A 26,811-nucleotide genomic window follows, 5' to 3' on the forward strand; every position below is an offset into this window, starting at 1 on the left:
CAGATGCATGGAGGAGGAGGAGCAGCTGGCACCGCTGGATGCATGAAGCATGACATGCAAGAGGTGGGGCTGTAGTGACAGTCATACCTGGAGGAAGTGGCAGGTGCGTCCCTGCTCGGCTTTCACTAGAGCTTTATCTAGGTTGACTGAGGCCTTCTGGTAGACCTCTCTTGCTCTGCTCACCGTCAGAGTTGAGGACCAGGAGCTCTTCTTCAGCTGCATCTGGCCATCTAGGGGGACCAGCTGCATGGCCCCGGTGCTGCCCCCGGAGCAAGTTGAACACTTGACGTCGTTGTTACTGCGTGATGTCTTCAGAGAGTGGGCGCTGATGGTGTTGTAGGACTCCATGAAGTACTGCGACTGGGATTTGTCCGGGTGGCGCCCCATCGTCATGACTCCGGTAGGCAGGCCTCCACTGCTTCCTCCATGGTGGTGGTGGTAGAGGCACATCTCCCGGTCCAGAGTGTCGTCTGAGCTCCAGTAGCCTGAAATGGCAGAGCGCATCTTAGGCTCTGACTTTGAGCGGTCTTTGCTCTTACTGCGTTTACTGTGCTTCAAGGTGCCAGAAGAGGAAGGTGGATCATCAGGACTGGATTTGCTGCCATTCATCCTCCCACTGCCTCCTCCAGCAGACCCCGAGGGTCCTTCCAGAGAGTGCGACTTTGTGAAAAGCTTCTGGACGGAGTGAACGAGATGGCGGATCCGACCTGGGCTGTCACTACGTTGGTGTTCTACTGCGGTGCGTTTGTACTGCAGTGTGTGGTAGCCTTCACGTCGCACTGGTGCCTGGCGTTCAAACTGCTCCAGCAGGTTTGAGGGAATATGGTTGTTGTTGTTACCCCCTCCTCCTCCTCCCTTACTGATCCCTGTTGGCCCCGTGTAAGGCACCACAGCGCTGCACTCGTCTTTCAGCTCATGGTGGGAGCTATAATGTCTGCGAGGAAAGGTGCAGCTGGCCAGATCAGGGTAGGCACTGCACTCAGACTGGAAAGAATTGGGGCGCTGGGTGTAGCAGGAGTGGTCACCAGAATGAGCCTCACCAGGGTTGAGGAAGTAGGACCGACGATCCGAGTGCCCCAGGGTCATGGAGTCGTAAGATGGGTCGCAGGTCACCGCATGGTGGTGACTGCGGCTGCTGGAAAGGCCTTTCATCGTCATCGTGGCCAGATTGACGCGCACATCCAACTGCTGCCGCAGGAAGTCCGCACAGGCCCCAAAACTAGCTCTTCAAAGGAACACACAGGCATGAGGAAGAGCAGACAAACAAACAAAAAGAGAGAGACAGAGAGGATAATTATAAATATCTCAAATTTGCATACACTCAAAGCACATTTTCCATGCCTGCATCTGCTTTCATTTGAAGAAGATGCTTCCTGGCTCTCTTTCACAGATGAAAAACTTGTTGACAGGGCCTAGACCTATTCTTTATTTTTGTCCTTCAAAACTTCAGAAGGAGATTCTCTTAATATAGCAGTCAGTTGGCATCTGGTCCCTGACATCCAGATCTGTCCTCAAGCTTCCTCTTTCACTTCTCCGCTCTCTCTGGTAGATTTCAGGAAAAAAAAAAAGTGACAGTTGATGGAGCAAACCGGGGTAAACAAAGAATGAGCTGGTATCAGGGAAAGTTCAAATCTATTTCTAGCTTGAGTAATTTCTATATTTGTTCAAGGGTACTTTAAGAAATTCAAGCACGAGTGTTACTTAACAAATAACATGATGTGGAACTGGTTTAAGGGATGCATAGAAACCCTCTGCACAAAGTCTGACTCCCTCGTTTGATTTAACAGATGATGTAACAGAATGGTAATACTTAAAAATGCATTTATTTTTGCCTTACAGTGCACCTGCTGTACACGCATGCAACCCCTCTAAACCCAAACATAACAAACAAATGATCACAGCCTGCTCCTACACTTTCCCTGTGTACCTCTAGTTCTCCTCTACAGGCAAACTAATTGGCTGGTAAAACCCAGCTGACAGCTTCTGGGCCAGTCGAGGTAAGCGGCAATAAACGACCTTTCTCTTACACAGTGACATGAAAACAATGGCATCCATCAGCGCCCTTAAACTGCCTTCCTTACCCATCTGGGGCTGCGGCTGGCTAGCTGCTGAACCTACACCGTTTTCGATGGACTGGAGGTGAAGCTAACGAGACAATAATAAGAGCCCACGCAACCCTGGTGTAGTCTTGTGACAGCAGTGTGGCTGAGCCTACGAGGGGGAATTCATTACTGCAATTTATAATGTGCTAGCAAAGGCCACTGTGGTAAAGAAAAAAAAAGAAAAAATGAGGATGGAGAGGAGGAAACAAAGGGAGGGAACATAACAAGAGAGTGTGAGGGAGATGGAGCAGTGGAATGAAATATTATCTGTTCTTTACATATCTAGAGGACACAGTGTAGGGCGCAGGGTGTATGGATGTAGGGTTATATTTATGTGCAGTAGTGTAGAGGGAGTCAGATTTATTATTGTCTGTGATGCAGCTGTAAACTGGCTGGTGGAGTAATTGAAAAATTGGGGGAATTATTCATGTAATCTCCTTTCTGTACTAAACCAGAGGTTCCAATCACTCTGCAGGAGAATTAGGCCAATATATCACTTTGTATTGTTGGGAGTGAAAATGACAAAACATAGAGAGGTTAGCCCCCACAGCCATCTGCAACACACTCACAGGAGTGACTCCACACAAAACTCACTCTACATAGCACACAGATCCACACAGTGTCTGCGTCTTGGAGGGCACTTAGAAAGTGGGCTGTGTCCAACTAAAGGTATTCATTGCAGCTGACAGAGATCCCTTCTGTTGGCTGCTGAAGCACAGAATGTGACCTAAATAAAAGGCCCTCGCGGTGATCCACAGCAGCGTGTTTGTGGCACAGCTGTCTGCAGCCCCGCACTAAGGCTGAAAAGCTGAAGTTGGGTCACGCTGGCTTTCTGCCTGCTAGCCACACACTAAAGCACAAACACACACGCACATGCTGACATATAAACACATAGTGTATCTGACAGGCTTCATACCCGTGCTGAATTTTGATGCTGTTAGCTTGTAAAGTGCAGTTTATCAACAACAAGACGAAGAGGATCTGCTGCTTCTGTCTGTTAGGGGCAGCTCACTGTGGCATGAAGACAGCTCATAGACAGCTCTGGTTATGTTATGTTGCATGTCCATCACAGCTATGTGGCCCAGTTGTGTCTCTACCTGTCTGGTCATGTTGGCCACGATATAGCACACCAATGACTGGACAAGCTACATGCCAAATGTGAAATGGTTATAATGCTTTCCCCAGGAGATACTGAAGTCATACTTTAGGTTTTTATATGTCATTTTATCCATGTTTTTAAGTTGGCTTTAGCTAAGCTACACACTCCTTTACCATGCCTATCAATGGCTTCTTTCTTTCACAAGACACAATGCAATAAATAATGATAATGGTGGTTTATTTTGTGCTCACAGCTTTAAAAAAACAGGCCGCTAATGTCAGAGACAAAAGCAGACTTCTCAGTTTGACTTGTTAAGTGTCTGCTTTGCTCACTGAATGATGCTGGCAGACTTTTTAATGTTTTAGTTGATCCTTTCCAAAAAACCCTTATTTTAGAACCTTGTCAGGGGGGTAATCAATATGCACTTGACAGCTACATTATATCATGCAGAAGATTGAGGCTACAGCTACTTGTCCCTAGTAAAAAAAAAGAGCTAACATCTTTACCAGCTGAAGATTTGCAAAGGACATGAACACAAAGTTATTTGAGAAATATGGAAAAAAAAACCATTGAAATGAAAACATAACTCTGTTGCACTGTTAAGCTTAAGTTCTTCCTCATATATTTTACAATGTTCACTTTTAACCCTCCTGTTATGTTCCGGATCAGACTGACCCATTTCAAGATAAGTTGTTAAAAGTATTATTTTCGGTATGAAACTTCTTCAGCTTGGCTTAATTAGCGTAATCAACATATTAAAAAAAATGCTTAATTTCACATATTTCACCCCCCTTGCATGTTTATATTTCACAGATACTGTTTGTGAGTCAATTTGACCCTGCAGTCAAAGTGGAGGCTAAAAGGGGTCAGAAGTATCCAATACTAATTGTTTCTTTGCAACTGTGTGACATATTTCACTCCACCTTCTCTGTTCCCGTGGGCAAACTCCACCCACAATGAGGGGACACTCAGCAGGTGAGGGGCAAAACATATCAAAATTCTCTGCAAGGGAGTCCTACCAACATTATACTTTTTAAAGTTTTAACATGAATATTCATGAAAAAAGAGTGATTGTCCTCATGGAACCATGATATGTGAGAATTAAAGAACACTATTGCACTAAATATTGATTTAAATGGTTTATAATGGAGTTTATAATGAGATTTAAAAAAATGTATTGGGACTTTTTGGGGTTTTGATACCTTTGAATAATTGAGAAACGAACATAACAGGAGGGTTAATATTTAAAATAAAGAGTAACAACTTACAAGACTATCCCAAATGTTATCTCAGGTAATGTCAGTCAGGGTAACTGAAGAGGCACCTTCTCCAAATCCAATCGAGAACTATCTTCTAATGTAATGTAACTCTAATAGCATTATAACTAACAGTAGCCTCCGCACTGCTTCACGGGGGCTGTGCTAGTAGGGCAATGGCTCCTTTTTGTAAGCCCAACCTATTACCCTGCAAACTAATGTAGTTAGTGTTCTTATGTACTCTTTGGACTTGAAACTGTTTGATTACAACTGTAAGTTATCTTTGAGAAGGCTATAACAGGACATACCATCTCTTAAACACAGAGCATTGCTCTTTCAAATGCCCCATGACTACTGCTTCAACTCTAATATAAGAAACATTGAAGACTTAAAGCTGCTGTTGGTAGGAATGGTGTAAAAAACGTTACTTTTTTTCTGCTGGGTTTTGAAAAAAGGTCATAATGCCCATCGGTACTCATGGGTAAGTGGAGTAATTTGAGACTATTGCGAAATCTGTGTTTTCCAATGCCTTTGAATCAAGCAATGTTATTGTTCCCCTCGTTCCCGTTATGACGGACCAATCATAGCTAATCTCCAATCCTCTGTCCTGATTGGTTAAGGGGCAGCCCTTACTACGTCCTCTGTCCTCTGATTGGTTATGAGTCCAGCACTATCATGACTGCACACACCGATCTGTGTTGGGGGGCTAAGAGGAATCTGGTTGGGAGGGATAGTGTTGACATTCAAAGTCCCTCTCTCTGAACAGATGTTTGCTCTGTGACTACCAACAGCAGCTTTAACTGGGGTGCTTTTACTAGTTATGGTTGCTTAGCTATGGTTGGTTATGTGTTGTGTTGATTTAGCAAACAGTACAAAGTCAATACTGAGATAAATCTGGAGCCACACCAGTAAAAATGTGATGATTAATGATAAAGAAACGCAACAGGAAAACAAGTTAAAAAACAACAAGACAGCACAAACAGCTTGCTCCTTTCAATTTGTGTGATCAGGCTCTGAAAACCACTGAGACCTCATTATTCAAAGTGATTGTGTGCTGAACAGCAAGGTGTGCAAACAAAATGCAGGAGTAGATAAAACAAGTCAAGCTATGAATGTTAATGACCATTAGCACCTGCATTGCATCAGCACAGCAGGGTAAATTCTATTTCGGGGGCCAAGCTTTTTTTGGGCTGAGATGAGGTAAATAGAAAATAGATTTTGCTTTTTCTTATCCAGCACAGACGCTAATCTTGGACGCAGTCTCACAGCGATCAGCTCTACTCTGAATTTTATTTACTCTAACCCAACAATGTGAGACAAACCAAGGCAAACTGAAAAAGGTTGATTGAAAATGCAAAGTAACAGGGCCCTGCAGTGTCTCTGCAGGAAGTGCTGAAATCAATATGCTCTGGTGTGAGCTGCTCTTGCTGACAAAATAAAAGGCTGCTGAGCTGTACAGATTGCAGTTGGTCTATCTTCCTCAATCGACATCAAACGCGGGCTGTGAGACGGAGCTCGGGGGCTGCAGATCTTCTTTGAGGAACCTCTGAGGCCACACAGCTAATAAAAGGTCTCATCTTTTCTCTCAAACCTAGCAATGATTTCTCCACAGGTTGCACACATTACCAGTCTCCTCTCCATAGGGAATTAAATTATCCTGCAAGTGTGTGTGCTTGCGTTTGTGTGAACCAGCAGAAAAAGTACAGCACTTTACCTTCAATTTTTTTAGGTCAAGTTCAGTTTTTGCCTTTGATCCTGCAAGCACTTGCAGTCCAGGCTACATCATGATATTACAGCACAGACTGGATAGAAGGGTGAAGGTATTGTGCGCTCTATATCCTCAGTATCCTGTATATTCCCCCACTATACGCATAGAAAGAGGACAGCAGTAGGGCCTATAAAGTAGGGACTGTTTTTGCAGCTGGATGAATACATCTTTTTTCAATAAATACATATTATCTTGTTTATGGCGTAAGTTCGAAGCTGAGTAATAAGCAGGATAATGTATCGTGAGCAGGTGGGCATGTGAATTAGAATCCTGACAAGGTGAGCAAGACTCAGACTTGAAGCTATGCATTATCCCTTACATATTTTTTCCTGATTTATCTGTAAGCAAAACATCTGATTTAAGAGATCTCTGTAGTTTTATCCTTTTTTAAAACAAGTTAGGGGTTTTAAAGGGATTTTACTCCAGTGCCATGAGCTTCTGCTTCCTCAGCTTCTTCTGAGAAACCTTCTGCCAGTTGACCTTCTCCTTGGAGGTTGGGGACGATCTGCTTCTCCTCCATCACGATCATCTAAATGTGAAATATAGAGCTTATATAATGGTTGATATGGTCGTGAGCGCTGTAAGTGGGTCTCCTTATCTTTGGAGCCTTCTACACCTGGATGTGCTTGATGACCAAAGAGTCCACATCCAGACCCTTGAGCTCAGTGTTGCTGTCAGCATCTTTTGAGCATGTGCAGAAGGAACACAGCACTCTCATTAGGCCAGCTCAACTGTTAGGCCTGGGCACCCTTGTGGACTCTGTTGCAGTGGCGGACTGGGACACAGTGGTGCTTGACGACCATGTCCCTCTGGTGCTTGTTAACCTTGCGGATGTGCATGCCTTTGACGGCCTGATCTGTGAACCTGGAGATTGGAGGCCGTGGTCTTGCATGATTTAGTCAGGCTCTTGGGGTCGAGAGAGTGGCGGATAATTTTCAGAGATCTCTGGGGGAACGAAGAAGGTTGGGCTCTGTAGTTTTATCCTCTTTCTAAATCTAATTTTCCAGAGGGGAACAAGGATACTGAAGATGATTTTCTCTGTGATTAGAGTTCTGCTGCCAAAAAGTGAAAGTCCACACAAGTTTTGACAGCAATGTGTCTTTTTATAGAAAAGTTCAGAAATAAATGTGCAGATCCAGACATAGTGGATATCTTGGATTAAATCAATCTGCATGACTGTTGTTGTGAGACTAAATGTTCTCTCTAACTAATTTGGATGCACTGACCCTTTAAAAATGAAGAGCAAAAAGATAATTGAGTAGCATGTATTAGGATAAACAAGATTAGCGTTCAGCTTTACTGAGTGGAAGAGGTCAATATAGCGGAAAATAAAAATGTTCCCAGTAAAAGGAGTGACATGAAAGTACAGGAAATTCTCTGCATTGCATCCTGTTATAATCTGGAGATGCTTTAACACACTCACTCACACCAACTGTAAGAAAACTCTACCGTACCTATGAATAATTAACAATGTGACTATTTGAGGCTTTAATATCTTAGACTGAAACACACACATAAATACAGGAGAGCTGCAGCAGACTGAGGAGCAGGGATGGAGATATAAAGGATGTTCATATTGTAAATGTGTGAACAGTGTTAAAAAAAAAAAAATCCCCTAGAGAATGATGTCGCAGAACATTTCAGAGACAGCCAGGGGCCAAAGAGGCGTTAAGGGAACCTCTCCTTTTATGTGTGTGAGTGTGTGTGTGTGTGTGTGTGTGTATCCGGATTATGTAAAAGCTGCTTTTAGGGATGTCAGGAGAGCACAGGAGAGCACTAACTCTAATGTCTCACTGTTAAAATGACTCTTAAATGATAGATGACGTTCTTCCCTCTCTGTCTTGTCTGGCTGCGTCCAGACAACATTTGAAAGAAAAACAGCAAATAGCTGCTTTGGATTTTTACAGTGTGATTCATAATGTCTGTGAAAGCAGTAAGAGACATAGTAAAAATCCTGTCAGTGTTAGACAGTGAACACGCACCTCTATTAAATGAGATTGAGCACTGACAGCATTTTATTCCATCAATTTTTTGATTTTATAGGTGGTTACAACACAGGCGATAAGAAGCCAGGTTGTATATCTATACTGCATTCAATGATGACAGCTTATGCAGTTTGCTTTGCAATATTCTAAACACCCAGGGACTGACTAACTGCTTGAAGCATGCAAACCAGCCTGGCTAACAAATACTCACATGCAGCAAGTCTTTACCGCCAACAGATCATTAGATACTGTCATAAATGCTGTTTTATACCTCCTGCCTAATAGGCATGTTTTGCTGCATTATGAAAACACATGCCTTCATGGATGGATTGATGTTCCGGGTTTCCAGCAGACAGCTCCTTTGTCACAACCAAACTAATTAGGCTGACTGTCAGGCCTCTCTCTGACAAATGGAGTGACTGTGTTGAGTTATAGCTCAGGACCCGCTGAGCACATTCTGGAGACAAATTCCTCCAGTGATGAGGTCTATTTGATCTAGGTAAACAAATTAACAAAGGCATTAAGCCCGGAGAAAGTGCCGTATTGTTTGTCTCAGGGAGAAGCTGTCACTGAGGCTCATGTTTGCAGAACGATGCGGGAATGTGAGCGGACTTCTGGAAAACGCAGCGATGGATGCAGCCGAGCATGGCATATGGAGGTTTTGTTTTGAGGTTTTGAGAGTGCATTTCTATGTAAAGGCTACAGAGGAAGCATCCCAAAAGAATAATAGATCTGTCTTATCTGATATTCTTTTTATCTTTAATTGGGACACTGTAGATACAGAAAAACATTTACAGCAGAAATGTTGCACATACAGTACTTAAATGACCATACAGAGTGATATATCAGATGGTGATTCATGCTGCAGGTAAAATACAAATGTATAAGAAAAATTCTGACCATACAATTATATAAGATTGCTGTCCTGAGACTCTTTCTGTCGTTTCTCATAAAGAAGAATGGACTCATTCAACTGTTGATCTTTAAAGAACAGAGATTGAGCTGAGAGGATGTGACACTTTGACTCATGATAAAAGGCCACGACTCTGCCGTGGTTTTCATTGTATAGCTGAAGGTTGAATCCATCATGAATGTACAGGAGGAAGTGAGGATGAAGAGAGCGGCTCCAATCTGTTCTCCATAAAAGGTGCCATTGACACTTGAATATGATTAGATTCTTTCTGTAAAGGCAGTCGTGATCTCTCAGAGGAACTGACTGAAGTCTGAGCTTGATCTCAAAGAGGTCTGATAACAAACATGTACATTTAAAGAAAAATGCCTGTAATCTATTCATATCTTATACCTTATTATGTACTTGCTTTTTAAAAAATGTGATCAATCTGAATGTGGTTAAACAAACAAAATTGAAATACTAAAAACGGACGCAGCTGAATTCAAACTTCTGCAATAAAAGCCGAGGAGTTAGCAGGATCAGTAAAGGATATTCTCTTAATAGTTTGAGACTGAGCCAGTTGGTAAGTTGTGTTAAAGAAATAAACAAAGCCACCAGTCAGGATAAGTATGTGTTAGAATTTGGAAACATTTTGAAAAAATTGCAGATCCAGATTGTCAAACTTAACATCCTTACACAAACGTTAGCTCAAGTAAGCAACATGAATCCTTAGTACCTATTCCAAAAGACAGTCGAATTAAGTGTTTCATAATCTGTTACGACAAGATTAAAATCAAGTGATGAAAGATTCATGGGTTTTAATTTCACAAAGTTAATTTGCATGCTTTCAATTCGAGTTAAAACAAACTTCATTAACAGCAAAAAGAATAAATTAAACATCAGAAATAATGCATGTTAATTTATATCTTATGAGGCAATCCAAAATATGTTTTCAAGAATGCAATAATGCGATAAAAGAAAAAGATAAATCTAAGATTTCGAGGATGAATTCAATTTACACAGGCTTAGATTGAGGGACTCTATTCACTCTCATTAGTTTTAATATAGAATAAGATGTTTAAATATGTTGTGTAGGGAGGGAGGGATGTAGGTTTATATGTAGGTATATATCTAGGTAGGTACAGTAGATATGGTGTACAATAAGAGTATGTTTCACAATTATAATCCTTCAATAAGGTTTCTTAAGGAAACCACACATGGGAGGACAGCATAACCATGGAAACCAATGGATTTCCAGTTGTAAAAACCAGTGTTTCACCTCAGCTAATGAGACCTTGTACGTACCAATCACTACAGGTCAGCCTGCTACCTCACACTGCTTATAGCTCTGTATATTATTACTTTAATTACTTGGTACTTTCTGCTAATGTAACCCTATTAATGTCTGTATCTTATTAGGGCTGTGTTCTGTTTTTAAGTGTGTTGATTGGTTTAAAATTAGTCTTGTTGTATAATGTGCCTTTTGCCATCATAAAGCAGACGATACAGTTATCTTTGTCTTTTTACAGGATCATATGTGAGGGGGGTAACAGTAGCGGCTGTTTCTTGTGTTTTTATTCTCATCTTTTCTCTTCTTATCCAAGAAAAGAGGAAAAAAAGACCAAACCACTGATTTGTTGTGTATTTTTAGTAAGTAGACATGATTACCAGTAACTCAACGGAGAAGCTAGTAATTGATTTCATAACCTTAGATAAGTGCAATGATTAAAAAAGCATCTAGAAAAACACTACAGTTTGTAAAATCCCTGTTTTATAGTGACTGTTGAGGTCCAGTAGACTGGCAGAGCTGGATTGAAACAAACTGATCCATTGGATGAACTAAAAAAACAAGGCCAATGTAAACATGATTACAACTTATGTTCAGAATGAAACAAAGAGAGGAGAATCTGAATAAATATGTGACAAAATAACTAACAAAAGGGGACTCTGGGGGGCCGGTTGATGGTTTTGTCCACCCTTGTAATGTTACAGTTCACACAGTAAGGCACAAGGAGTCATTGATTAGTTTGGTCTTCGTGGTCACATAGCCTCTGTTGTCAAACCCATCAAACTAAAGTCTTAAGACAATGTAATATGACCATGGTTTATGTATTTGCACTTATTATTTGTACTTATTATAATGTACGTATTTGTGTTTTGCAAACTGTTTTTATTTGTTTTATTTCATTTATTTATTTATTTTCCTCTTTTTCCCCTCTTCTTTTGACTTTCCTCTCGTGTTTGTTTTTCGTCTTGTGTGTTATAAAATGTTGAAAATAAATAAAAAGATAATTGAAAAAAAAAAACTAAAGCCTTAAAGGAAATAGGTTGAACAGTATCTTCCATTACAGTGTTAGAATTGTCTGGCTTGTTCGGTAAACATTGCTCTCGACTATATGGCCAGAGTAAGAGGAATTTGCTGGGTGTACTGGGAAAGAGCAAAGAGTGTCCAACACCTAATTACTTCAGTTTCTTTATTAAATATACAGTAGATGCTACAAAGCATGCTCGTTTATCTGTACATCATCGTACCTTTGAATGGCAGTTCAAGCAGCTATAAATACCTTTGTCTCAGGCGGTGGCAGAGATCTACGCCAAAGAAAGGCTGGGGCTGCTGTGGCCTATTGCCTTACTAACACACTTACAAACACACACTCTTTTTCTAACTACACACCCATCTGTACAGAAATGATGAGTACGACTCCATATGGAAATGATGCCAAAATTATTCCTTTGTTCACTGATTTGCACTCTGATCAAAAACATATTTTAATGATGTGATGTTGATATGAAAATGAAGCGCCTCAATTCTTTGATGAACACACAGTATGCTCTACTAAAGTTCCTCTCAAAGTGGGACACCAACGCAAACAAAGAGCTTTTTCTGAGACTGGTAACACACAAACATATACAACATCAGGTGAAAAGCATCTGCCTGTGTTGAAGAATAAACATCTCCATTTATGCTCACAGAATAATACCCCTCATGTTTATATTCTCCCTTAAAAGCTGTGAAAACTGGGGCAGCTAATCCTGGTCTATGTTGAGGTGGCATATTGCTGTGACGGTGATGACTAAATCGAACCGTGTAGACTCAGCCTCTAAGTATGTGCGTGTGCATGTTGTTCTACATAGCACATTGCGGCTTCATCTATCTATCAGCAGCGTGTATGACCCATATGTGAAAATGCTGCTAATGCTGCTAATGCTGCTAATGCTGCTAATGTCAGTGTAAAGCTCTGCCTTCAGGCTTTTCTCCTGTTTTCACAGCTGATAATCAGAGTTGTGCTGCTTCTTCATTAAAGCTGCGAGTACAGACCATGCAGTTGCTTGTGTGCAACACAAAATAACCGAGCGTACACAATTAAAATTCACAAGACAAACTGTGTGTAAACTCAGCTGCTGCACTGTGTTTATTTAATGTTTTATAATCTTTTGTAGACTCGCTGATGCACTACAGTACGACTTAGAGTTCTTATTAACTCATGTGCAAACATAAGGATTCACTGCTGGTGCATGCAGTGTGCATGTTGTTTGATTGTACTGTAAGCACTGTGTAGTCACTTGCTACCATCAGATAGCATTAGCATCAAGAGGCTGCCACAGGCGTCCACAGTGTCAGGTGATTTCAAGCAACTGATTCTCCAGTTAATTACATGGGAACATAAAGAGCATGCTGCAAATGTGTTAATGTGCTTTTAAATAATGTAGTTAACATACTTGTGTGTTTTTGCCAAACATGTATAATAATAATAATAATAATAATAATAATAATAATAATAATAATAATAATAATAATAATAATAATAATAATAACAAAATTAAAAAATTAAAAAAAATAATAATATAAAGAAATAACAATAATAATAATAATAATAATAATAATAATAATAATAACAAAATTTTAAAATTTAAAAATTAAAAAATTAAAAAAAATAATAATATAAAGAAATAATAATAATAATAATAATAATAATAATAATAATAATAATAATAATAATAATAATAATAATAACAATAATAATGCATTTTATTTATAGGCGCCTTTTTTGACACTCTAGGTCACTTTACATCATTAAAACAAACAGAGTTTAAATAACAAACAGTAAATAAAATACAATTTAAAAAGTTTTAATTGAATGGACAGTGGAGTTGTGGTCAGATGGAGTAAGCCAGTTTAAACAGATGAATTTTGAGTTTGGATTTAAAATGTGGGAGTGAGTCAGTGCTACGGGGGTCAGGTGGGAGAGAGTTCCAGAGCTGGGGAGCAGAGTGGCTGAAGGCTCTGCTCCCCATGGTAACAAGGCGAGCAGAGGGGACAGTGAGATGGATGGAGGAGGAGAATTTGAGGGTGCGGACAGGTTTGGCAGCATGGAGGAGGTCAGAGAGATATGGAGGGGCAAGGTTGTGTATGGATTTAAAGGTGAGGATTGGATTTTGTAGTTGATCCGGTGTGATTCTATATGTGCCTTTAAAGATGACATAAAGCGTTAAAAGTGTTTCAGTGAATCCTTGTGACTAGTATTTTGTGTTTGCTTGTGTATTTAAAATGAAATGACTTCCTGTAGCTCAAAAATAAGTCTTGCAGAAAAAAGGCAACATAACTTCAGATAAGCAGAATTAGCTGTCGGTCTCTTGAGGAGAAACAGTTTGCATAAGTGCTGCTGACCCCCTGAAGCCTTATGAAGAGATAACCTCCCCCTCTAAGACTAATGCAAAGCTATCTGCTTAGCTTCTGTGGTCAGAGGTCACCGGTTAGTTATGGAGGTTCTCGGGTAAAACGTTAAGAAAAAGCTGGATGATCCATGCCTCTCCTTCACTGTGGGTGGCGCGTCACTTCGAGGATATGTCACCAGACGCATGACAGATCTGGGAGTGAGATCCAACAGAGCAAGATGGGAGGGGTGGGGTTGTCTAACCCGCTGTCTTCTCGCATGAGCGCTTGAGGACGCATAACCAATGCGACACACACATACACAAGGAAAGCAATCACAAATACTGATATAACACCACGCATGCACACGCTGCAGACACATGACACATACACACTGCTAGGAAGGTCGGGAGGCAGAATTCCAGCTCTCCATGTACACTGTGGAGATTTGAGCCTCGACCAAACATGCTGCCTGCACAGAGAGCAGGTGTCATGGAAAAGCGCTCATCAAAACCCAACTTAAAGGAACCAGCAGGGGCCGGTGTCATCAATGTGGACGCATCTATGTCTCCTGTCAACCCAGCTTAAGCTAACATCTATAGAAGACTGGGGCCTTGAAGCCAAAGTGAAATCACTGGGACTGTTTCCCCTCCGCAGAGATTCAGTGGCTGTTTGAGTTCACAGACATGTTATGTCATTCAGGGCAAATGTTCAGTAACATCAATAATAAATATGTCTCAATGAAAGAAGAAAAAAACTGTCAAAAAGAAAAAAAGGAAAGTGTTACAGTCGCCTCAAAAAGACAGAAGGTTGTTTCTTAAGTTCCTCTTCTTGTTACTTTAATCTCTTTTGTTTATGATTCTCTTAGGATGGTTGAACCTATTTGACCTCATACTACACAGAACATCTGCATCCAAGGTTAATGAAGACAGTGTTTTTTAGAGAAGACAGAGGGAAGTGTTCAGAATGCTAGTTTTGTAAACTACCACACAGCTAGGCAGAGGGATGGGACATGATTTTTGAATACTCAAATATTAATACATTTAGAAAAAAAAATCAAAAGAGTTAATGGAAATATGAATTCTTTATTTTCCACCATTTTTACCGGTCTCTGGTTATAGTACAGTACTACCGCCAGACAGTGGTTGTAGAGCTTCTGAAAGCTTTTTGCTAACCACATGAAGTAACAGAAGAAGAAGACTGCCAACCGCATTTAAATGAAAAGAAAACTACATTAAAGAAGAAGAAGAAACATTAGTAACAGTTGTTGGAAATATGGGTGTAGTGTTGTAATCTCTGAATGTTCTCCAGTGACTGTCAAATAGTACTTTGGCTTTAAATGCCCACCCCTACATGAAGTATGTGTACTGTAAAACCGGGTTGTGTTGAATACTTGAATCTTATTGGTCAAATCAGACCAATTACAAAGGTGTTTTATTTCTCAACAACAAAATGTTCTTACTAGAGAAAGTAAGGGACAATGTAAAATGAGCAGGTGATTATAACACATTGGAACCTCCTGCTCACCCTGTCAATCCACTATCACTTATTTACTTGTATTTATACGCAAATTATTTACTTATTTATTTATTTTATGTTCTTTTAATGCTTTAATATTTTAGTGTTTTATTATCTTAGAACTGTATTTTATTTCCATGATTTTAATTTCCTGTGTTGAGTTTTAACATCTTATTTTACCTCCAGTGTTTCCTCATTAAGATATCATGAGAGTGTTTCCTCAGTTCGTTCAGCAACTTCTTTTTTAATTTTTATTTATTTATTTAATTTGTATTGGTTTTTTTTAGTATTGTTGCATATATTGTGTTATTAACCTTAGGATAGTGGGGTGGGTTTGGGGTCGGGGCTGGGGTTGGGATCTTTTTCTTAATTTATTCTTTTTCTTAATTTATTCTATTTTAGGTTTTTTTTGTGTACAGCACTTTGTGTTACACTGCCATTGTATGAAAAGCGCTTTATAAATAAAGTCTGATTGATTAAAGCTGGGGTTGGTAATCAGATTTAGATACACTTTTTGTTATAGGGGTTAAAATGATCTTTATGTCCTGATGGCAATCAATACATAATGTGTTCTTAAAAAAGAACCGAAAAAAGCTGCTATCTACAGCCGGAGTAAACCTGGGAAAACACTAACCAATCACCGTTTTTTGGGTGCCGAAATTTTAAACCATTCAAATCCCATCCTGCTGTTCAGCCCGCCTCCTGCGTGTACATTCCCTCGGTGTGTACTCCTTGTCCCCACCCTCTGCTTCCCCTGACTCTATTTACTGCCCCTCTCGCTCCACCTCGGGCCTGTCCCCTCTGACCGGTGAGGTGCTTTGCTCAGTACTGTAGTCCGGATCAGAGTCTAAAAAGCTCTCACCACGGGGGCTCTGACAAGCAGAAGAATTAATGACATCTAGTAAGTCCTTTGGCGTCGTTTGGAGGAGGAGGGGGGGGGGGTTAGACGGAGTCATGAGGAAATGCTACATTCAAATTCATGCTAGTTTTCCGAGACTACCAACCCTAGCTTTAATTGATTGATTGATAACCACCCACTTACTATACATTATCCGCTTCTTATCTCTAGTAATCATTTAAATATTTGAATGGATGTCTTAACTGTGTTATTATTATTGCAACCTTTCCATAACCTATCTATGTTAATATGATTAATATATTTTTACAGTGTACACATCAGATAAATCCTCCCCTCAGCCTCCTCAGCACTGTCAACAAGTCGGAATTAAAAGCAAAGTGTTGAGGAGGACTGCGCACTGAAAGACTGAAAGGTGATTTGCTGTTGAGTGTTTTCATGAACAGCCAAATGAACTGTGAAATGTGCCGCTCACTGAGCAAGTTAAATTAGCTTCCTGTTTCATCATTTGCTCAGGTAGACACAGATAACAGTCTCTGACTCAGTGGTACACCGAGGTGACACTCATCACATTAAATAACATTAACTTTTTGAGCGTTAGATTTTATCGCAATGTGAATGACGGTCAAGGAGCCTCATTTCTGCAGCAGGAAGATATCATCTGAAATTAATCTCTGAAGGTGGAAAAAGGAATTTAAATAGGGTTTTATGATGAATTAATGAGCTGGGGATATTTAAAGATAATGAAGTTCTCGCCGAGCATTTCCCAGTGCTTTATATTCAAATGTATTAATCCTCATTAACACCATAACTGTAATAACATTTCTAAACATTGAAAATTCCTAAAGTTGCATAAGCTGGAGGGATAAATAATTGTTAAATGGCTACAATAATTAAAGCTTTCTATGTGTGTATAAAGCTCAGGATTTCTGTACAGTGCTTCTGCCCCTTTAGTTTTTTATGATCCCATCAAAATGTTCCACAGCTCTGTCAGTCGAAGAAATATTATCATCCACTGCACCTATTAATGCTAATGCATATTTTTAATAAAGCTTTCTTAGGTTGCCTGCAGTGGAGGAAATGGAGAAATGAATTTCACCATCGCTCAAAGCTCCCCAGCCGAACAAATTAGTTACTTACAAGCTGAGAACAGAGAATTAGCTCAGGATAGGTAGTTTTATTGTTAATCTGTATCTATGACAAGCACCTTTCTGGTAGAAGGAGTAGCTCCAACGCATTTCCACAGCTCCAAAGCATTTCCGCATTTCCAGTAGAGCATGATCAAGCCCAGGAGAAGGTAGACTCTGCTCTCTCCTCTCTTCCCTCTCTGCTGTTGCTTACAACCCGTCTCTCTTCTTTGATGTTCCCTCTTCACTCTTGTCCCTAACCAACCCCTAAGTGTCTGCTCCGTCCTGCTGTGATTGTCTGTATCAGTGCCATGGCTGTCCTCCCACTAGCAGAGATTTACCTCGTCTGATCGGCCCCAATTACACACTCATTCGCTGCCTAATCTCACTGAACGCACTCTGCAGAAAAACCACTTCATGTTGAAAACCCTACATGTAATTTTTCTGCGGATAAAATCACGATTTCAGTGTCTGAGAAAACAGTTAAATTGAAGAGTTTGGGTGCACAGTGGGAATTTTCTGATAGAGCCTCAGCTATCAAGCTGTTTATCCCTCTGCCTTGTGAACCTTTTCCTGACTGTAAACCACATCTCCTCTTTTCATGTAGCCTTGTAAGATGACCCAGACCAGTGTAATGATACGTTTCTCTAATGGTAAGCTGTGCTCGCTTTAAATCCAGCTTTTGGCATTGGCCCCAGCAGGTCTCATGGTTCAGGGCTGGCTCGTCTGCAAGAGCTGAGCCAGAGATGGGATCACTTGCTGGTTCTATCAACCACTAATGGAGGTGACTATGCAGTTTTCTCTCCATTTATCTGCAGCTTCTGTGACTGTTGGGAATACACGGTTTTACTGAGGACAAACATTACAGCTCATACTATTCCATCAATAACAGACTGAAAACATAAAGCAAGTACTTAGTTGAAGTATTGGGAGACAACTCAGAGATGTTTCTGCACCAGTTCCAGTAAAAGCTTGGCCGGCAGAATATCCAGCCCTTGGTGCTGGTCTGTGCCGTGGTATCATATTGTGAAAAGTAAATACTGGTGTCTTTGAAAAAGGCACAATGCTGTTTTACACTGCTTGCAGCTGTTGTGAAGACTCTTCAGCCAAGTGGATGAAGTAAATTTACATCTGTTACAGTACAAAGTAAAGACAAAATTTTTTGTTTAGCAGCGTTCTATAACTTTTCATTTCATTTCTATATACCAGTAGTTACTATGATTACAAAATATTGGGGCTTTCAAAGGATATGTTTTTTTAATCGCGATTAATGGGAGTATTTCAATTGATCGCAATTTAATTTGCATGTTTTAAATTCCATTATTTAGCACATTTTTTGAGTATCTGTACTTTACTTGAGTATTATTTTTTGGGGAAACTTATTACTTTTACTCCACTACATTTCTATTAATGCTCTAGTTACTCTCTACTTTTGCTTTGAAGTCAGCTCATGAATTTCCTTCTCTTTTCTGAAATCTGATCCCTAAGACAGTAAAATGTGTTTGTGTAGTTCTGTTTGTCTCAGTGGTTTAGTCGTACTTGTATATCGTGCGTGTCCACGGTTGAACGTGGAGCAAACACAGAGCAAATTTCATTCAGATCAGGCAGTTCATTTAGAGGTGGTAATGATGGCTATAATTCTCCACCTGAGCACCCATGGTCATATCTTCAGCCTGTGTTAGAGGTTTTTGATATGAAGAATGATACGTATCGTTTGAAATGTTCTCCCTGTTTCCCACTCTGCACAAACATACAAACATAAACTCTCCAACCTGAGAAAGTGTGTTGAGCTATAACATTTGTTTTATTCCAGATGAACATTTCAAACTAAGTTGTCTGTGCTTGGAGTAACTTAGTTGCTGTTTATTTCATGGCATAGTTTTCAGAGATTACAAGTAATGGTTTCTAAATAAACATGATGTAATAGAATGTACTCCTATGTAGTCTTGACTGCATTTATGTATTGTGAAAATACAACGTTTTGAGAAATTTTAAGCAATACTTTGAATACTTAAGTATTTTTAAAAGCAAGTACTTCCAGACTTTAACTCAATTAATAATCTGACAGAGCAACTTTCACTTGTATTGAAGAAATATTTGACCTGGAGTATCTATACTTTGACTTAAGTAATGAAGCTGAGTACTTTCCTCATCGTGACTTTTAGAGTCTGGATTTTAGTTTGGAAAGAGTTCTAGTTTTATGTGTGAAGTATGTTTGCAGCCTGAGTATTGTAGTATTGACCAGTCATGTATCAGAAGGCTTTGAAGTATGCTGGAAAATCAGTTTGTGGAGAGCAAAAGCAGGCATAGCGCAATCCACTTTAACAACATTTTGGCTCTGAGGACGATTTATTCATATTAACATATAGAAGATATCTGCATTGAAGTGCAGCCAACGATCAGTTCTGGACCAAAATTATGATTTAGACCTTCATCAAACAAGTATATTAACAGTTTTTTTTATTCGTCTCTTGAGGACAGACCTGACAAAGTATGCTTTTTTACTTTAAATTAATTTCAATTACTATTTAACAACCGTTATTTCACAAGAACATCTGCTCTTTTTTGGTTCAATCAGCTGCAGTAAGCCAGAGTGAAGCCTCTGTGTATTGTATTGTTTACTGTGAAGCTGAGACTCACCCAAAACAAATGAAGTAGATGAACCATCGCTAATCCAGAGAATGTAATGAGTCACGAAACGGCAGCATTTATTTTGCCGCCATATTTCCAGGTACTTTGCAAATGATCCAAACACAGGGTTGCATTTTGAGCTATTCCCGGCTATATTCTCTTCTTTTGGTTAAAAAAAAAGAAAGACATTTCAATAATGGATTTAATCTACTTTTAGGATATAGTCCGAATATTTTTCCTCCACAGTAGTAGATAAGTCTTTGAGTAATCTTATGTTTAAGACCACATTATAAATATTCATGAAAACTCTGACTCCAATGTAATGGTTATACATCAGAGGAGAAAAATGGAGCAGGTCAGCCCCTTTGTGGGTGATGGACTGTTGTTCTAGCTCAGACGTTTTTGGTTTATAGTTTATTATAAAATCATGGTTGTTTCAATTTATAATGTAAGTAATGTTGTCAGTGTTGTGTTACAAAAATAGGACTAAATCCTTGGCCGTCGCTTCTCTTTGCAGCCACAGCATTACTAGATTGCTCTGCCTTCACAGTAAACATGTTCAGCACTTTTACTTGCTATTTAGCACTCATACACCTTTCAGACAGTTTGTCTGAACGCTGCCATCTGTTCTTCTACCACAACATCCCCACAGCAACAGGATGGTACATTTCATCCAAACAACCTCCTTAAAAAAAATCTCCTTTTCATTCTCTCTGTTCATCTCATCATCACATTTTTTCTGTCATCCCCCTTTTTCATGCTACTACACAGCTCTGTCACTCTGCTCAGTGTGTGTGTCTTTGTCTGTCAGCCACGGATTGTCTCCTGTCAGCCTTGACGGATGTGTCTCCTCTAACGACGCACTAAAAGGTTATAGCTGCACACTGAGAGCTGCATTCGAAAGGTCAAAGGTGAATTGTGAATGTGCAGGTGTGATAATTGGCAGCATTCAGAGCCAATCTTACCACGACTTACACCATATATATCAAGGTTTGTTTTCCTATGTGCAGCGCCCAAAGCTTCATGGAGTACTAAAATGACCCAGAAGAGCAAAAAGTCATGAAAATAAATGTAACTCACCTTCCTTTATTGTCTCATCTTCGACATCTTTTCTCTCCTGTGCTTAATTCCAGGCTCCTCGTCCTCCGTGGCTGCACATTTCTCCACCTTGAAGTGAATAAAAACAGAGTACACGGTTCAGAATGCATCACAACATATCAAAACACTCCTGTGGTGCCCTGGTGGCTAATGTGCAGGTCCATGTGCCATGTGCTCATGCTGTGCTGTCTCTCCCTGCCCTTTTTTCCACACTTACTTCTTTGTTGCGATTACAGCTGAAATGCTGGGGGATGGTGGAAAGCTGAATTCTTTTTTTAAAAGAAGAAGAAGAAATTATACAAAGTAAACCCCCAGAGGAAAATGAAAAACTCTGATCTTGGTTGACCGGAGAGGCTGGATTAAAAGGCATTAAAATGGATGTCTGTGTAATCAGCTAAGCCTGGTTTTGTTTGGGTGTAAATTCACAGAACTAGCATGTTGGTTTTGATGTTAAACCCTGTCTTTTGGGAAGCCACATCCCAGGGAGATGGCATGAAAAGCTAGAGGGGACATGTTCAGAATGCATTGCCAGCAATAAAAGAGAAAAGATAAGAGGAGAAAATGCATTTTAAGCCTATTTGAGCTTCCCTAAACCTAGCGTGTTAGTCCTTGAGGTGTTTCGAAGGTGGGGAAACTAGACTTTGTCTCACGGCAATGACTCACCCTGCTTTACAATGAAGCACATCATCAACACTCTGCTCCCGTTTCTTGAAGCACTCTGCAGTGGCCTGTCATGTTTTTAAGGATTTTTCCCCCACATGAAAAAGGCTTATGTAAGAAACATCCAGCTCTGTGACACATCTTATATAATTATCCCGTTTAATAACCAAATCAAAGCAGATTCACTAATGCGCGTTTGAGACTTTGCTCACTGAAACCCTCTGCAGAGGAGTTTTCTACAAAAAAATCCTCCTCCTTGTGTGCCACGAAGGTGATGAAGAGGAGGTGGCAGGTAGTTCAATGTGGGGGCACGGAACAGATGGTGGTCTGTCCAACGCTCGCCAGGTGGGACGTGGTTTGGACAGGTTACACACAGTCTCACACGCATAGGCACACACACAATCCAACAGGTCAGTGGGAGGGCACTGATGTCCCGGGGGGGCTTCAGGTCCTCTTTACATGACAAGGATGCAGAGAGACCCAAAAAACACTAAGTGAAGTGTTGCAAAGTTTGTGCAAAGACAGTGCAGAGTTAAAAAAAAACACATATCTTATCATAGTTTCTGACATGTTGGTTAAAAATGTTTGTCTTTTCACTGAAACCTCTTTTGAAGTTTAAAAGATTTTGTGAGGGTTCATCTGCAGTTTCAGAAACAACTATTCCTGCAGGACAAAAAAGAAATCTATGAATCTTTAAAAAGGTTCATGAAAAGTTTTTTCCTGTCTTTCTTACTAATCAGCCAGCTGTGTTAAATACTTCGCTCTGATTAGTCAACGGTAATTAAACCTGGATTGAGGTGACGCCAGGGACAACCAGATCACATATCATCATCATCATCAAGTCAATCTGTGGATATGAGTCCTGCACATTTATACAATTTATGATTTCACTTTGTCCTGTTGACACTGTGGCAAAAACATTAGTCTGACAGTATCAATAAACAACACAGAGAATACTTTTACTTCACTCTGAATTTATTTGGAGAGCACAAACTTTAGACTCCTAGTTAATGGAATCACCAGCAGAGGAAAGAATACAAGAGGATGAAAACAGTGCAGCAACAAGCAAGAAGGGATGCACCGATCCGATCCTGGTATCAGATATCGGCTAGATCGGACTCAAAAAGCTAGATCGGATATCAGTGACAAAGGGCCGATATACAAGTGCCGATCCATGTGGTAGATCTATTCATCTCAGTTCCATGCTTTTCTGTGTTTACAACAGCCATGTGTGTCTGTCAGCCATGTACGTCATCAGCGCCGGCCGGTCTGTGCATTTTTGCCCGGTGGAGCATGATGGAGGATAACTGCTTTGGCAACTTCAGGCTTTTCTGACTTTGTAAACCAAAATAAAATGAACATTTTTAAACTGGCAGTATCATTATTCAAGAGATTATAAATATGTACCAGCAGTTTGGTGAGTTGATCTTCATACCCAACTGATATTACATGATTCTATCCTCACATTAAGGAATAGAGATTGTTAAATCAGTACAGAGATCGGATCGGCTAGTATCGCTATCGGCAGATACCAAAGCCTAGGTATCGATATTGGTATTGGGACCTAATAAGTAGGATTGGTGCATCCCTACTAGCAAGGGATGTTAAAACATGAAAGGAGCTGAGTGACACAGGACTGGTTGAGGGAGAAGAAAATGCCAACAGAAAAGTTACAAGGAAGAGGAACTAATACAGGTGCTGCTTCTGCATTTTCTGCGTATAAAAATGCCAACAGTAAAACACTAATCTCAATTCAACCTGCTCACTGTCTAATGAGAACGCCATTGCCATGGAAGCGCTACCAACCGTCAACTGTGAGGGACTGTTTTTTAAAAGCTGCATGAATAAATCAATTTTAAATCAATGCTTTGTATCAACTTGTTTGGATCTTTCATTATTGGCTGGGTAAAACACATTGTTATGTATAGTGATTGGTCGTTGTGCAAAATAGAATCCCTTCAGGGTGGACCAGCCCCAGAAGCAAAGGGAAGGGGTCATGTCTTACTCTTTCGGGAAGACCAGACTGACAGTGAAGCTCACGGTAAAACCAACCAGTGTAAAGAATTTAAGAGCACAGAGTGAACATGTTACAGTTCTCTGGTACAGGGCTAAGAGAGATGGATAGGGATTCAACATTCAAGATGGTTTACTGTCCTTTAGGAGCATGTTAGTATATGAAAGGAGAGAAATTGGGTGCTCAGGTTTCTGTAGAAAGAAAGCCCTAATATAGAATATATAACAAAATATAGACTAGTTAAGAGAAGTACTGTAAACTCTGTAAAAACAAGGACTATACATGAATTAACTGTCCTTGGACTTAGACTAGATGTAAGCAAAAATAATGAGAGAACTAAAGAAAAGAGCAACCATGACCAGCAAAGTTCAGACATGACAGCAGAGGCCAAACTTTTAATTTGTAGGATCTTATATAAGCTAAGGTTTCTAGCTAGCTGCTGAGTTGTTGAATTTTTTAGCATTCTGTCCTACCTCTGGTGCTTAATGAGGTCTCTGCATTAGAAGGTTCTATTTGTAGCTCATTTAATAATGTGCAAGAATATGTGCATGTTAAAAGTACCTCAATGGTACCTGCTATTTTAGAGGATAATAGAAAAACTTCCCTGCATGAGTTTTGGTATCCAAGAGATCAAAACTTAAGTCCCAAAATCTCAAAAGCACTTAAACTGCAGATAGAACATAACCTAAGGGTCACTCACAGTCTGAGGAATATTTACTGAACAAATTCTGATCTTAGAGCACACAGCAGGCTTCACAGCTATGAATACTGATAGTATTGTAAACATGTGATAGTATAGCTATATTTATGTTATCAAGAGTGATAAAAGTGTCTTTAAATGAACCATTTCAGAGTAACAAGGGACGAAAGAAAACAGCCTCAATAAAAGACGTGATTTCACATCTCCGCTTCTCCGTCACTCACGTCACCTCTGCAGGGGAGAATTTCAATTTCACACTCTGCTGGGGTGAATAACACACACATCTCTTAAACACAGGTACAGCAACAGAGAGAGAGAGATTGGTGGGAGGAGAAGGGAGGAGTGGAGGGAGGGCTGACATGTTAAAAAATAGATCAACATATGTATTCATGAGTGAGTAAACAAGCGAGGGATGAGCATAAATGAATACATGAGACACACCGCTGGCATGCTAATACAGCCCTTCAGAGTTACAATGTCACTGCTGTCAGTGAGAGTAGGCAGCACAGGATGAGCAGGCCCGATGGACATGTAGGGGCTACATCTACTTCAATACATCTTTGATATCATCCTTAAATTGCTTTTAATGCTCTTGTGACTGAAACTAGAACTGATGTCCGTATATGACCAACACAAGTAAAGCAGACTATCAGGAATAAGTTATCTATACTGTTCTTGTTCTATTGCTTTTAACTACTGCCATTGGGTAGGTGTTAGACAAGGCAACTGATACCATGCTGCACAAACAGCCTTCTCTTGTGGACATATTCAACAGCAAAAAATCACTATGATTGGTACGATTGAAAGTTTAAAAAATGCTAGATGAGATTTGTCTTTGTTTGTTTGTTCTGCCACCACTCACATTAAAAGTAAGCTTACCTTTAATCTGGTACATCAATTATCAGAAATGTGCATATTTATGAGAAACTTTCCATTCAGATTAGAAGCACCACTTCCTCTGAATATGTTATCATTACATAATCTGATGAACAGAAAGTACACAGTCAAGTAACCACAGAGGAAGTGTGTACGAGTTAGCGTGACAAATCAAACGGCACTCTAACCTCACTATCAGGTCTGCATCAGCAGAAGTTTCACAGGATAATGATGATGAACTCAATAGCATTTCGTCCTGTGTGGGAAAAAACACCCTTTGATTGCACAGATGTGATATTCTATCAGAAAACAAAACTCACACAGGTACAGGGAAGGACCAGCATAGAGAAAAGACACGCTGCTCAGAGGTTGCCAGAACCAGGGGCGTGTCAAGAGGAACAGCAAGGGGTAGCATGGGCCTCCTCGAAATCTGGTTGACCACCCACGATGCCACCTCAAAATCCTAAACTATGATTAGCGATTTGCCTTGTCAGAGGTGGTGCTTAGGTTAAAAGCATCTATTTTGGCTATGTTACACTCAAGCGGCAACCTCCGGTCTCAAACTATCAAGCCCATGTGGTAGTGTTATAAACTGCAATTGGAGAATCCGCTTGAGACTGGCTGCAGAAACACCGGAAACCACATAGACACCAATTTGAAGAAGACGATCTTTGCAGCATTAATAAACATGTTTACAGACTGGTTCAAAAAACGGTTTGGCTCTATGTAGCTAATTTCTCTATCGGCACACACTGTACAGGGGTGAATTTTTTTCTAACGCGACGGTTCAGAGGATATTAAGACTATGAGTTTTTGCCCAAATAAGGATATGACTGACTTGACTCCTAGACGGGAACACATAGCTGTTGGCTAAGAGGCTCAAACTCCGCCTCTTTACATCACACTATGCCTGGTTGAGTTCTGCATTTCCAATATGGCTGCCGCTGTCGATTGGCTTCAAAACAGCGCTCATTATTTATACAGTCTATGGTTGTAATCTCTGAATGTTATCCAGTGACTTTCAAATATAACTTTGGATTTAAATGCCCACCCCTACATGAAGTATGTGTACTGTATGTGTTAAATACTTGAATCTTATTGGTCAAACCAATATGGCTGCCACCGGCATTTGACTTCAAAACAGCGTTCAGGAACAGATGGGAGACGTCACGGATACTACGTCCATTATTCATACAGTCTGTGGTTACACTAGGCTGCAAGTGGCTTTCTTAGCATTCAATTGTTTTCACATTTTCTTCTTTTTTTTTTAATTGTAGAGATACCATGAAATCATGGACATGAGTCACATCAGTGTACAAGAGCCTGATTTTGGAGGACAAAAGGAGGGAAAATGGTCTCAGCTGCGTTCCTGTGTGAACACTTCTATTGCATTCAGCAACATGCACTTTCTATGCAGAGTAGCTCTTTCAAACATTAGAATCAGAATCAGCTTAATTGGCCAGGTATGCTTGAACACACAAGGAATTCGACTTGGTAAACTGTGCTCTCTTTGTACAAGGCATAAGAATAAGGCATACAAATAAAAATAAAAATATAATAATAATAACATCAACT

General features: G+C 40.1%; 1 protein-coding gene and 1 pseudogene across 4 annotated transcripts in view; both read right to left on the reverse strand.

Moving 5' to 3' along the window:
* The window catches only part of dlgap1b (discs, large (Drosophila) homolog-associated protein 1b), a 118,722-nt gene that overhangs the window by 51,871 nt on the left and 40,040 nt on the right, over nt 1-26,811 (reverse strand). For 3 of the 4 annotated variants that reach the window (XM_034707054.1, XM_034707056.1, XM_034707057.1), the window contains exons 2-3: nt 20,969-21,055; nt 88-1,225 (exon numbers count right to left, since the gene is read on the reverse strand). In XM_034707054.1, the coding sequence (XP_034562945.1) occupies nt 88-1,158 (1,071 nt within the window). In that variant the 5' untranslated portion in view covers nt 1,159-1,225; nt 20,969-21,055. Of the gene's footprint in view, nt 1-87; nt 1,230-20,968; nt 21,056-26,811 lie in introns of all 4 variants that reach the window. The other variant, XM_034707055.1, reaches the window with a different exon arrangement.
* On the reverse strand, nt 6,643-7,088 carry LOC117829401 (annotated as a pseudogene).

This window comes from Notolabrus celidotus, chromosome 17 (genome assembly GCF_009762535.1).
Source record: "Notolabrus celidotus isolate fNotCel1 chromosome 17, fNotCel1.pri, whole genome shotgun sequence".
Classification (NCBI taxonomy): Eukaryota; Metazoa; Chordata; class Actinopteri; order Labriformes; family Labridae; genus Notolabrus; species Notolabrus celidotus.